This window comes from Aquarana catesbeiana, linkage group LG13 (genome assembly GCF_042186555.1).
Source record: "Aquarana catesbeiana isolate 2022-GZ linkage group LG13, ASM4218655v1, whole genome shotgun sequence".
In the NCBI taxonomy this organism is placed as follows: domain Eukaryota; kingdom Metazoa; phylum Chordata; class Amphibia; order Anura; family Ranidae; genus Aquarana; species Aquarana catesbeiana.
Window position 1 is genome coordinate 149,137,910 of NC_133336.1, and position 14,267 is coordinate 149,152,176.

The 14,267-nt window shown below is 44.8% G+C and overlaps 1 protein-coding gene across 1 annotated transcript in view; it reads left to right on the forward strand.

The window, feature by feature from the left end:
- Positions 1-14,267, forward strand: part of ZFYVE26 (zinc finger FYVE-type containing 26) — a gene marked incomplete in the record, with an annotated part of 1,901,467 nt that overhangs the window by 1,576,870 nt on the left and 310,330 nt on the right. The window contains 1 exon segment of the mRNA XM_073610828.1: positions 3,655-3,854. Coding sequence (XP_073466929.1) covers positions 3,655-3,854 — 200 coding nt within the window.

The window sequence follows — 14,267 nt, forward strand, 5'->3', positions numbered from 1 at the left end:
TCAAGAAACCGCAGCAAGCTGTGAAATACCATAAAAAAAAGGGGAGTGGGCATCTCTTCCAGCGACGTTCCTTGAAAGACCCAGAATTCCCTGGGAACAAAAATTTCCTGAGCTCAGGCCCATCCCCCATAACAACCAATCCCTGGTAACCACTCAGCTACCTTGTCCTGCACCTGGCCATGCCCCATCAGTCAAGGTTCTCTTTCCCTGGGTGGGTGGGGGGGTTCAAGAGGCCTTAATTTACTTGGGTGTTTAGCCCTCTGACATTATAGGTCAGGAGTTTTAATGCTGTCATATTATCTTTCTCACGCCCTCCTCCTGCTCCTTACTCCCCTCCTCCCCCTGCCCCCTCCTTAAGAAGGGAACGGAGGACTGGGGAGACCCTTGGGGCCAACTACCGGGGAACAAACCAGAGATGCATGAGAGTTATGTAAAAAAGGAGGTTTCTGAGCTGCCAGCATGGTATATTCTTCACTACCTCCCCCTCCTTCCACCCCATGCTCTTCACACTCTGGAACCTCTTGTTTCCTATTATGGTAGAAACCTATGGTTGCAGCATACTATCCTACTCCTTTCTGCACTCCTTTCCTACAAAGTAGCCTATGGGGTCCTGGATGATTGTACCCATTGCTGTGTTTATCTCCCTCTCTAGGCTATCATAGTGTTATCCCGCACAGTTCCCTCAGGTGGAAGGAGTGGTCCTAAAGGCTCGTTTGGGGACTTGATAACTTTTTTCTTTGATATTTTAAACATGAAAGTTTCCTCAGTGTTGACTCTAGGATTACATCACTTTGTTCCTCAGTGAAGTACTTTTCCCTTTGGTTACAACCCTCAGAATTATGTTTTTCCAAAGACAGGTTTACTGTGTACTATCACACGCTCATAACACTTTTGGTATTGTTTGTGTAGCAGGGACCTGGCTATCTTACTTGCAATATCAGAAGACACTCTGCAACATTGCTCCAGTGAGACTATTTTCCTCTAGTTCCTGCTAAGACTTAGTGTCATCACATCCTGCTAGCAGGGTGATTACCATCAGGGAGCAAGGCATACAGGGAATTGTAGTCCCAGGGCTTAAGTGATACATTCTATTGAACTGCTGGGGAACTACCAGCTGGCTGGCAGAGCAGAACAGATTTCTGGGAAAGCTTATAAAAAGGCTGAGCTAGGCCTAGATCTCTCTCAGGACACTGGCCTGGATCTGCAAGCAGGGGCCCTGTGTTGGAGAGTGCTGAGGCTGAGTTGCGGCATGCACAAGACAGCAGACAGCAATGCTTTACTGTTTTGCAGCAGCCTGAAGGCTGCTTCTGCTCCATGGGAATCACACAGTAGCAGATCCGGGTAAGCCGCATGAAGGTCGGACGGCATCCCTTGAGCCAAGAATCAGAGGGAGAGCCTGTAAAGTCACTTTTATCACCACCAGCTTCATCTGTTGCAGTATTTGGTGAGCGTGCATCTGCCCATCCATTCACATAGTCACTGTATACAGACACCACTGTCTTCATTCACCTCGCTGTTACTTGTAGTTCCACAGGATACAATACCTTTAAACCAGCAGTTGCTGTGGTGTCATTTGCATCTTGCAAACACAGGAAGATTCTGTTTCTCTGATTATTACTGCCAAGTCAGTCAAGTTGCTTTGCTCTGCTATTCAGGAATTATTCTCATACAATTTTCATAAAGGCTAGCTGAAGACCAAAGAATTGCATCTTTGAAATACAGGACTACCTAAAAACCTCCCTACCCATTACAGGGATTGCCTCCACTGTGCTCAGAGCTTGAATTTGCCTAGAACTCTGAAAAGAGCAAGTTAAATTTCCTTACAGTTAGCTGTTGTTGAATGTTTATGACATTGAATTTATTATTTGCACCTATGTGTCGAGGAACAGTAGGGAGTGATATGACACATCTGAAAGCCATTCCTCTGCCCTTCTGTTGCCTGTTCACATAGGCCGTGTATATGCATATGTGTGTATAAGAGCTGTTTATGTTCAGGCATTTGTTGTATTTGATCACTTGATGGTTGCTATTTTACTATTTTACTATTGGCAACATTCAACCTGAAATGTTATTCTAAAGTGTAGGTTTGTTGTTCATCTTTTAAGTGCCTTTATCATATCAGTAAACATACCTTATGATCTACCACAGTTTGTGTTCTTTCTACTGCTGTGTTTTGCCCTAGTACTGCATATTAGATGTGCCAGATGGTTTGGGACTGTTCTTGGGATTGAGCCAGAGTACGGAACCAAATATACTTAAACGGCTCCTGTGGAGGCAGCGCTACATTTGAGACAACACCGCTCTTGTCCTAATTCCTGGCTAACCACCCTCTTTATACAGAGGTTGTTGATCACCCTAGAACCCCCCCCCACACACACACACACACACGCACACACACTTTTTTTTTTTTTTTAAAGGCTTACGGTTAGTACTACTGAATATTATTTTCTCTCTACCTTGAATCTTCCTATTACGGAAGTCAAGAGCTAGAGACTGAACAGGCTCATGGAAAAAAGAGCTGAGGCTATAAGTCACCCAGCTGGAGGGGGAGGGGGGGTGGCCAGGCCATCTCCTGGGCAGCTGTTGTGCCAGCTTCGAATTGTATCAGTGATTCATACAGAGAGTGCTTTGGTTTGAGTCTAGTACACACTAAAGAGGAATGAGCTTTGTTCATTTTTCAGGTCTAAGGTTTACAACCCCTTTAAATCTTTTCCTGCAGTTTTCCAAACACTTTTTTTACTAATTTACCAATAGACATGTTTTCTTATTCCATTGCTATTTGGTTCTCCTGCTGTCACAGGTAATACTATGTTGCACCTCTATTTGGTGAAATGCTTATGGTGCTTTGTTTCACCTAGTAAGGCCGAAAGCTAGGTACAGTTTTTCCCCTTGGGATGATCCTGGTCTCTAACACAGATTTGGCCTCAGTGCCCTGCCCTTCTGCTGCTTCATACTGCCCCGCTGCAATTTGTCTGCAGCATGGGTGCAGCACAGTGCACCCACAGGTTGTGTGCAGGTTAGGTGCGCTTTGCCATAGGCTTTTTTTATGTCCCTTGGTTTTTGTTTGTTTCCTGTGTCCCCTCTGTTAAACTGCTTTTGGACATCATACTGGTATAAGATTATCTACTATTCCTGTGTCCCTCAATGGACCATAAACAAAATAAGATTTTTGGACTTACCATAAAATATATATTTTTTTTAAGTCCATAAGGAAACACAGGCCCACCCCCTCTGCGTTTTGAGCCCTGAGTACTGCTTGCTCACAAAACTGAGGCATGACAGTTAGAGACAGGGTTATAAATGGAGCTGGCTTAACTTTTTTATTGTTTGCAAGTTTTCCCGCCGCCTGGAGGTGGCAATATACCATACTATTGTAAGGTGATCTACTATTCCGGTATTCCTCAATTGACTTGAGAAAGAGTTCATGGTAAGTACAGAAATGTTATTATGAAAAAGCATACAAATTCAAAGGACGCTTAGGTGCTTAGTATGTTGTTGGCACTAATGTTTTATTGACTCTCCAGCTACTTAAGATTTAGATACAATTTTTTTTATTTTGAGGCCAGGAGCATTTTATAATTTGCCAAATTTGTTTGCAGATTGTACATGGAGCAGTAAAATTAACTGTTTTCACCTATTTATCCTATTCAACAGGACCATGTGCGTGCAGCGATGACCTGCATACGTTTTTTCTCTCACAATGCTAAGACCTACAATGATTTGGGTGCTAATCAGAAGTGGCTGGCAAAATCCAAGGAGCACCTAAAAATATATTTGCAAGAAGTATCCAGAAGCAACAGAAAAAAATCGTTTGACACATTTAGAAAAAAAATGTCTGCAGCTGATATTTCCAGGTATAAACAAGATGAATAGCAGTTTGTTTTTCAGAAATTCTTGAGGTGTAGCAGTGTAAAGGTATGTCCTTTTTATAAGCAAGCAATGATAAATCTGCACTTCTGTTACACCCAATACATTGCCATTATTCTGTCCTTCAGAGCTAAGAGAAAAATTCTGCACTGCTGGCAATATACACTATACCCTACCATTATCCCATCTACCATACCCAAGTCCATCACTTGTCTGTGTACTCTCAAAGTTGAGTTTGGCAGCACCACCATTACAAATAATAATGACCCATACAGCCGTTCTGACTGGGCCAACCCTCCCCTGCAATGCAGGACACTGAGCAGTAATTTATTGGCAGGGCAGTGAGCAATATGTAGTTGCAGGACACTGGGCAGCGTGGAGTGGCAGATGTAGTGACAGGGCCCTGGATCCAGGCATATACATTAGTATCTTTCTATTATAATAGACAAGACTGCCATCCTACACTTGACAGATACTTCAAGAGCCCACCCCTTTCCTCCCTATAAAAAGTACTCCTGTCTAAAGACCAGTATCAGTATTCCCATTGCACACATTCCTGGAATGGGCTTAATAGCGGGTGCTGTAGTAATAGCCTGCTGGAAACCAGAAATATCACAGATCAATGTACATATTTGCCAGCGGACCATGGAACTTCAAATAACATCTAAAGCTTTTATTCAAAAGTGATCACATAACAGCAAAAGAGTAAAATGAGACATTACAGTTATAATGCAGCTTAATACAGAAGGATTAGGAGGGCTCTGTTCATGGAGTTTACAGTCTAAAAGGAAGGGGGAGGTGGTACAAAAGTAATAGCTGTGGGGGATGAAAGAGGTGGTCAAAGTACAGGTTTTTAGGTGGCACTAGGGTAGGCTTCCCTGAATAAATTTGTTTTTAGGGATCTCCTGAAGGCAGGCATGGTGGGAGATACTCAGACAGATTCGGGCAAGGGAGTTCAAGAGGATGAGAGAGGTTCAGGAAAAGTCCTGGAGGCAAGCATGGTGGATGTCACATGAGAGCTGCAGAGATAACAATTTGGGTGAAGTTTGGTAGGCCAGTGAAAAGAGAGTTGTAGTCAAGGCAGTAGATAACCAGAAAATGAATTAGTTGTTTTGTGATGCCATTAGTTAAGAAGGGGCAAATGAAAAATGTTATGCAGGTTAAGGCAGCATGATTGGATGTGGGGTCTAAAAGAGAGGTCAGAATCTAGGATTACACAAGCATGCTGGCATGTATGGGGGGACCAATAGTTGTGCACTTGATCTCAAATGTAAAGTCAAGAGGGTAAGAAACAAGGTGAAGGTTGGTGGGGGCATGGCTTGGACACGGCGGAGTGAAGACACCCACTGCTACAGCTCCCTACTCCATACCTGCCTAAAACGGCTGAAATGCCCACCTAACACTTCCTTTCAACTTGCCATGACCTACCGCAAATGCAGAAAGACCAGGGGATCATCAAAAGCTATCCCAGGGGCCCCGATCAGTCAGTTTTTCCAGTGTACAGCCCTCTCTACAGCCTCCCCTGAGGTGACACGTGGCGGGAGGGGACTTGCAGACTCGCCTTCCCCATCCATGGCTGCCTTGCAGCATCCCATGCCTAACTCGCTGGAGTGATGGTAACCCCTCCAGCGAGTTAGGCATGGGACGCTGCAAGGCAAGGAAGCCCTTTGCCCAGCACTCCGAGCACCCCGGGGGCCTCCACACAGTCGCCTCGGGCTGATGCTGATATCAGGGCCCTGCTTCGTGCACTTCCAATGAAAGCAGACATGGAGGCTCAGGTCATGCGGGTGGAGGAAAAGCATTGCCGTGACTTCCATGAGCTCCGTTCCGAGGTCCATGGGTTGGATGGAGGTGAGCGCCCTGGAGCTCTGAGTTGCCCAACTAGAGAGGGACCACATAGCATTTCAGGAGCACCTGGCGGGAGAACAGCTCCATGGGGAGGATTTGGAGAACAGGAGCCGCCGCAACAATATACAGATTCGGGGGCTACCTGAGTCGACTGGTCCTCAGAACCTACAAGCTACTGTTCTGGCGATCCTCCATAGGGTCTTGGACATGGACCCCCGCCAGCATGGAGTTAGATCGGGTGCATCGGGCGCTGGGACCAAGGCCGTCGGAACATGACCACTCCGGGATGTAATCTGCCGTCTCCATCGCTACACCCAGAAAGACCCAATTCTCTGTGCTGCATGATTGAAGGGCCAGGTTGATTTTGATGGCGCTCTAATCTATATCTTCCTGGATGTGTCGAGGGCCACTCTGCAAAGGCGAGCTTTGCTGAAACTCTTGCTGGAGCAGCTGGAGCCGCACTGCCTTACCTCTGGGGATTCCCACTCCAACTGACCATCCATAAGGATAAATCCTCTTTCACCCTGCGATGCCACGCGGCTCTCCCAGACCTGTTCGCTTTCCTGGATATGGAGCCAATACCCCTTTCAGACTGGCTGAGCCCATTGCCTACCAGGGACTCCCGCGCTGCACCTTGGGCCCCTAGACCGGGTCTACCTTGCCGCGCTACCAGACGAAGGAGAGGAGACCAGATGCCAGTGCGGGTGCATGAGTCCAAAACGTAAGCCCTTGAAGTGACAACTGTAAGTAAGGTCTGTTTTGGGCTGCCCACAGCCTGCCCTGGCCATTGTCAAGGTGCTTCTGTCTCTACCTGGGCTTTAGCATGGTTGATTGTGATGGGGGGGAGGTCTGTTGGCCTTGTATCCGGTGACCTGGGGATCTCCCCTCCTCCCATTGTGTGATCACTCCCATCCCCCTTCCCTGGACTTTATGGAGTACCCTCATCTTCCCGATTTCCCAAGAAACTCTGAAGCACATTCATTCCAGCACAGGACTGGAGGCAGTGCCTTGAACTATCCGCGAGCCTCTCCAATGCTGGACATATCTCATCCCAGGTGCTGGGTGTTGTCTCAGCTCCAGCTGAGATATTCTGAGGTACACTGCATGCGGCGGGGGGATGGGGGAGGGTTGGGGTTGGTGGGACGCTTCATGGGGTATTGCGCTGTTTCTGATGTTTTATGAGCCTAATCAATGGGTATGGTTGATGCAGGGCTTTCCATGCACAATTTTTACTGCCCTATGGGAGACTGATTCCGGGTTGAACTCATTTACCTTGTGCAGTGAACCGGCTCTCACTGTGATGTTTGCATGTGTCCTCCCTCACCCCTCCCTCCCACTGGGCTCTCCTGAGACTCCCCTTTCCATCGTCCTTTCCTCCCTCCTTCCTTACATCCCCCCCTTTTTCCACTCCCCCCTCCTGCACCTTCCTTCTACTCCCCCCCTCCCTTCTACTCCCCCCTCTTTCCTCCCTCCCTCTCTCCCTGACATTTCCCCCTCCCTTCCATCCACCCCTCGCTTTCCCCCCTTTCTTCCATTTCCCCTCTTTCCCCCTCTTTTTTCCTCTCCCCCTCTTCCCTGGCCCCTCCTTTCCTTCCCATCCCCTTCCCCTTCCATTAAGGCCTAATATATACGTTGACTTCCCTCCCTCATGTGACCTCTCTGGCAGCCAGGCTGTGGTGGCCCATCTACCAGACTGCTCTTGCCTTTGCTTGGCCCGTGAAGCAGGTGGCCTCCACCTAGGGCCATGTTCAGTAGTTTGCATTGTATCATGTTTTTCTCTGTTTTTTCCTGTTTTTACCGGTATCTAATTGTTACACTGGTAGGTCTGTGTGAAAACACTATGTAAAATCATCTCCTGCTGCTTCTCCCTGCTCATCAGGATTTAGCTTGCGGGACATGCCATACCAGGTGCTTAGACATTTATGGGGAGGGCACTGGTAATGGCATCACCACAGGCCTGGACTGGCCATAGGGCACACCGGGCATTTGCCTGGTGGGCCGGGGCACCGGGATCAACCTCGGGGGCCGCAGTCCAATACCTGTCGATGACCGGGCCGCGCAGCGGGAGGTAAGTGGTGACCACGGCTTGGAGAGGTCACTGCTCACCCCCTGCTGTGTGGCTGTGCCTGTGTCTCCTCTCCAGGCTCTCCTGCCCTGCTGACAATGTCATCTATCAGCAGAGGAAGGGCGGGAGGAGCCGAAGACACTGAACAGCGCGAGTGCAGGGATCCGTGGTTGCTAGGCAGCAGGTCGGATCCAATCAAAACAACGATTGCTGTCCACGCACGTGCGCTGCTGCCGGCGATAGGCAACAGGGACGCTGCCAGGGCTGGGGCCGATGATGTCATGGAAACGTATGACATCTGGAGACCTCGCCCACCCAGGCAGATTTACGTCCACTCAAAAAACCAACAGGAGTGAAGAAGACACTAAACGTGAGAAGTGTAAGTGCATAGAGAGAAGTGAAGCCATCAGATCGGGAGACAAGGAAAGGAAGACACAGAAGGAAAACAGGTAAACGAGAAAAGGAGTAATGGAGGACACAGGAAAGTGTAAATAGATAAAGATGAATGGCGGCAAAAAGGAGATAAGAAAGGGGGAAGAAGAGGGGAAGGAAGAAGAACAGATCGAAAAAAAGGGGTGATATATAAAGAGAAAGAGAAAAACAAGGAAAAAAGAAACAGAAAAAGGAGACAAAGGAGAGGAAAATAAGAGAAAAATACGAGTGAAAAATAAAAAAGGATAAAGATGATAGAGAAATGAGGATAGGGAAAAAGGAAGAAATGAGTGGGAAAAGAAGACAAATTAAGAGGATAAGGTGCAACTGAAAAAAATGTATAGTTACATAGTTAGTCAGGTTGAAAAAAGACACAAGTCCATCCAGTTCAATAACAATAAATAAATAAAATAAAAATATCGTACAATCCAATATACCCAATTTTATACCCTCAGTTGATCCAGAGGAAGGCAAAAAACCCCAACAGAGCATGCTCCAATTTGCTACAGCAGGGGAAAAAATTCCTTCCTGATCTGGGCCCCAGATGAAGTCTGAGTAGACGAAACGCGTCGGAGACTCCACTGCCTGCCACAATTTTACTATAAGCGCTTTTTTAATATGGAAAATGTAAGTGTTTTACCTTTTAAATAAATTTTACTTTAAAAACGTTATTACACTATGTGGCCCCTTTTTTTACCTTCTATGGGCCACCACGAGATCGGGTTATAAATGGAAGAATCTTGCCGAGAGTCCTAGAAACAGCATCTGGATTCCATATTGTCTCACTGGGAGACCCCACTTCATTGCCTGGTGGCAATACAAGCATTACTGACTCAGGGGACATATGTTTCTGTGAGTCCAACAGTTCCGGTAAGCCTGCATTGCTTCCATACGGGGGATCCAATTATTTTGCATTGCTTCTTTTTATCTGCTGTCTATGTGGTGTATTAACACTACCATCTGTTTGGGACTTTTTTCATTGGTCTCCAGATTGTTTATGCAATAGACATTTGTTGGAATCTCTTTCAGCACCATTTGGAACACATGGTGTTATGAACAACAATTTTTTTGATATATATGTTTTTTGCAATTTATTGGTCCTTGTATTCTAAATCAGCGCCACGCTATATATACCTGCACTATTTACAAATGTCCATGTTTGTTGTGTGAGCTGCTATTTTACCGAGTAAGCGCAGTGTCTTTGGGTATTTTTTCAAAGCTACAAGTTAGTATAGTGCGACCTCTGCACAGTGTTCAGCTAAAGCTACAAGTTAGTGTAGTGCGACCTCTGCACAGTGTTCACCTGTAGAAGGTTGGTGTTGTTTTCCTGATCCTAGCACTACTGCAGGCAGCTACATTATTTACATGTTAGTGTAGTGCGACCTCTGCACAGTGTTCAGCTAAAGCTACCTGTAGAAGGTTGGTGGTGTTTTCCTGATCCTATCACTACCGCAGGCAGCTACTTATTTAAACGTTAGTGTAGTGCGTTTTCTGCACAGTGTTCAGCTAAAGCTACAAGTTAGTGTAGTGCGACCTCTGCACAGTGTTCAGCTAAAGCTACAAGTTAGTGTAGTGCGACTTCTGCACAGTGTTCAGCTAAAGCTACAAGTTAGTGTAGTGCGACCTCTGCACAATGTTCAGCTAAAGCTACAAGTTAGTGTAGTGCAACCTCTGCACAGTGTTCAGCTAAAGCTACCTGTAGAAGGTTGGTGTTGTTTTCCTGATCCTATCACTACCACAGGCAGCTAAATTATTTACACGTTAGTGTAGTGTGACCTCTGCACAGTGTTCAGCTAAAGCTACAAGTTAGTGTAGTGGGACCTCTGCACAGTGTTCAGCTAAAGCTACCTGTAGAAGGTTGGTGGTGTTTTCCTGATCCTATCACTACCGCAGGCAGCTACATTATTTAAACGTTAGTGTAGTGCATCCTCTGCACAGTGTTCAGCTAAAGCTACAAGTTAGTATAGTGCGACCTCTGCACAGTGTTCAGCTAAAGCTACAAGTTAGTGTAGTGCGACCTCTGCACAGTGTTCACCTGTAGAAGGTTGGTGTTGTTTTCCTGATCCTATCACTACTGCAGGCAGCTACATTATTTACACGTTAGTGTGGTGCGACCTCTGCACAGTGTTCAGCTAAAGCTACCTGTAGAAGGTTGGTGGTGTTTTCCTGATCCTATCACTACCGCAGGCAGCTACATTTTTTAAACGTTAGTGTAGTGCAGCCTCTGCACAGTGTTCAGCTAAAGCTACAAGTTAGTGTAGTGCGACCTCTGCACAGTGTTCAGCTAAAGCTACACGTTAGTCTAGTGCGACCTCTGCACAGTGTTCAGTTAAAGCTACCTGTAGAAGGTTGGTGGTGTTTTCCGGATCTTATCACTACCGCAGGCAGCTACATTATTTAAACGTTAGTGTAGTGCGTCCTCTGCACAGTGTTCAGCTAAAGCTACAAGTTAGTGTAGTGCGACCTCTGCACAGTGTTCAGCTAAAGCTACAAGTTAGTGTAGTGCGACCTCTGCACAGTGTTCACCTGTAGAAGGTTGGTGTTGTTTTCCTGATCCTATCACTACTGCAGACAGCTACATTATTTACACGTTAGTGTAGTGCGACCTCTGCACTGTGTTCAGCTAAAGCTACCTGTAGAAGGTTGGTGGTGTTTTCCTGATCCTATTACTACCGCAGGCAGCTACATTATTTAAACATTAGTGTAGTGTGTCCTCTGCACAGTGTTCAGCTAAAGCTACAAGTTAGTGTAGTGCGACCTCTGCACAATGTTCAGCTAAAGCTACAAGTTAGTGTAGTGCGACCTCTGCACAGTGTTCAGCTAAAGCTACCTGTAGAAGGTTGGTGTTGTTTTCCTGATCCTATCACTACCGCAGGCAGCTACATTGTTTACACGTTAGTGTAGTGCGACCTCTGCACAGTGTTCAGCTAAAGCTACAAGTTAAAACATATAAATACTACGAATTGGGTGGTGTGCTAGCCTGCCAACATCCTAAATATCATTGCGAAGAGAGGAATGCATACAATTGCATTCAATGGACGCCCCTTTGGACTTTTAAGGACAGGAAAAAATGTAGATGTAGAGAGAGTAGATGAGTATAAAAGGCAAAAAAATGCCAACTTTATTGATATACAAAGATATAAAAAAATGTAGAACATTTTTTTGAGATCAAATACAATACAAAGGTGCATCAATGATAAACATAAAAGTTTGTTACACATATATATATATATACGTATCACCCAAAGCTGGTAATCCAGAGTCTTGCTCAAGACGAGTTAAACTCAATTTGAATAGCACATGTTTCTGAAAATCGCATTGAAGTGTACTTTTCCTTCTTCAGGGGAAATTTTATAGAGGGGTGTACTATTGTTGTATCAATAACAAATGTATACGTGTATAAAATTTGTTGTGATATAGGCACCTCCCCCTCTCTGTTTTTATCTCCTGTGTGTCCAATGAGTCAATGATATATATGTAAGTATTTCATATTATCTTTTTTTTGATACTATCAGGCTCCAAACTATATTGTTGATGCCTATATTACAACAAATTTTATACACGTATACATTTATGTTATAGATACAACAATAGTACACCCCTCTATAAAATTTGCCCTGAAGAAGGAAAAGTACACTTCAATGCAATTTTCCGAAACATGTCGGGATAGAAGCTGTGCTATTCAAATTGAGTTTAACTCGTCTTGAGCAAGACTCTGGATTACCAGCTTTGGGTGATACGTATATATATATATGTGTAACAAACTTTTATGTTTATTATTGATGCACCTTTGTATTGTATTTGATCTAAAAAAAATGTTCTACATTTTTGTATATCTTTGTATATCAATAAAGTTGGCATTTTTTTGCCTTTTATACTCATCTACATTTTTTTGTCCTTAAAAGTCCAAAGGAGTGTCCATTGAATGCAATTCTATGCATTCCTCTCTTCGTAAAGCTACAAGTTAGTGTAGTGCGACCTCTGCACAGTGTTCAGCTAAAGCTACAAGTTAGTGTAGTGCGACCTTTGCACAGTGTTCAGCTAAAGCTACCTGTAGAAGATTGGTGGTGTTCTCATACTAATAATACTATAGGCAGGCAGTTGATTTTGCTAGCTGCAGTATCAGTATACATATATATACATATATATATATATATCTCCCAGCTTAGTGCAACTACATCTCACTGCAGGCCATTAGTATATCTGGAAGGCCAACAAGGAGAGGCAGACCGTCACAAGCCAATAAAAGAGGACAAGCAGGCTCTGTGTCTAGAGGTATATAGTACAAGGGAAAAGGAAAAAGGGAACAAGAAGCACCTGAAAATTAATCAATTAGAGGCGTGCTGTAACCATAATTCACAGAAGAAAAAGGAAACACCCGGTACTAGTGTCCGGGTAAGGGGTTACTCTAGCAGCACTAATTGAGTTATAATGGTCAAAAATTACCAGCTGAATTGCCAAAAAATTAATTTAATCACTTTATTAAATACTTTAAAACAGCATTAAACATATTAGGCAACAGATTATTGAATTAAAAGTAGGTTCGTAGTACTGGGTTCCACTAGGACCCAGTTACTACGTGTGTTGGGTAATAGGTCAGACAAAGCGAACAATTGTTAGTGATTGCATTAGACCAAAACAAAAAAGCTACGCGAGATGAAGCTACGCTACAGCCAATAGCGAAACGCGTTGACGTCATCAACGCCGACACGTCACGGACGCTAAACCTTGAACACAGGAGATAACAACGAGGCAGACGGAGATGTATGTAAACCCAGGCTAGCCCGTGGATTCAATCACAACAGGCGGAATCTATGTAAGCCGGGTGACTCTGCTTATTGGGCGACGTCAGCAGCATCGATCTGATCGAGAGGACGAGTTAGTGGTGCACTATTCCAAGTCCCGCTGTCCCTCCAGCCACTTACACCGGATCAGAAGCTGTACCCAATACTACATGCTCTGCCTATGAAGATGGGAGTCCCATGACAAACACAGATTAGGACCCGGAGGACAATCGGTGCAAGGATTGGTAAAGTTGCCAAATCTCTACTTATTCAAGTATATACTTCATATTTACTACCAATACAGTTATTATCAGTGACTTTAATTGGAACTATCCATGTGGACAATTATCCATCAATAGCATCCTGCATATTGGTATCCTTAATTTTTCTGCCACTTTGTCACAGGACAGGTTATCATCTGATGTGTCCATATTAGAACCTGTAGCTTAGAATAGACGCATACCAATCAGCAATAGTTAGCACCATACTTTCCTCCCCCATCACCCTTCCCCGCATATCTCCCCAGGATCTTTCCCGTTTGGTTATTGGTACTTTTTTGGCCTGAATTTGATATTTGATATTACGGTAATCAACCCTAATAATATCACCAAATACTCATATCATTTACATGTACCAGTCAATACGTAGCAAGATCCTAACAAGCGTCCAGACGCTGTTTCACGTTGTATGTTTTTTGTTTTTGTTTTTTTGTCTTTTTTGTTTTGGTCTAATGCAATCACTAACAATTGTTCGCTTTGTCTGACCTATTACCCAACACACGTAGTAACTGGGTCCTAGTGGAACCCAGTACTACGAACCTACTTTTAATTCAATAATCTGTTGCCTAATATGTTTAATGCTGTTTTAAAGTATTTAATAAAGTGATTAAATTAATTTTTTGGCAATTCAGCTTGTAATTTTTGACCATTATAACTCAATTAGTGCTGCTAGAGTAACCCCTTACCCGGACACTAGTACCGGGTGTTTCCTTTTTCTTCTGTGTCTAGAGGCAACAGTGCTGGTCATGGACACGGTGCATCCTCATCAGCACGTGGCTGTGGGACACGCTTGGCCTTTTTTTCGGCAGCTGGCCGTGTTGAGCCGCAACATGCGGAAGACTTGGTCGAGTGGATGACCGAGCTGTCCTCATCCTCTCTCACCCATGCTCAGGGTACTTTGTCTGGCAAAGCAGCTGCCAACGTGGCCTCTTCCCTCGGCTCAATGGCATCAGTGACTCCTTCCCTAGCCCCACCATGTCCTCCTGAGGAGTC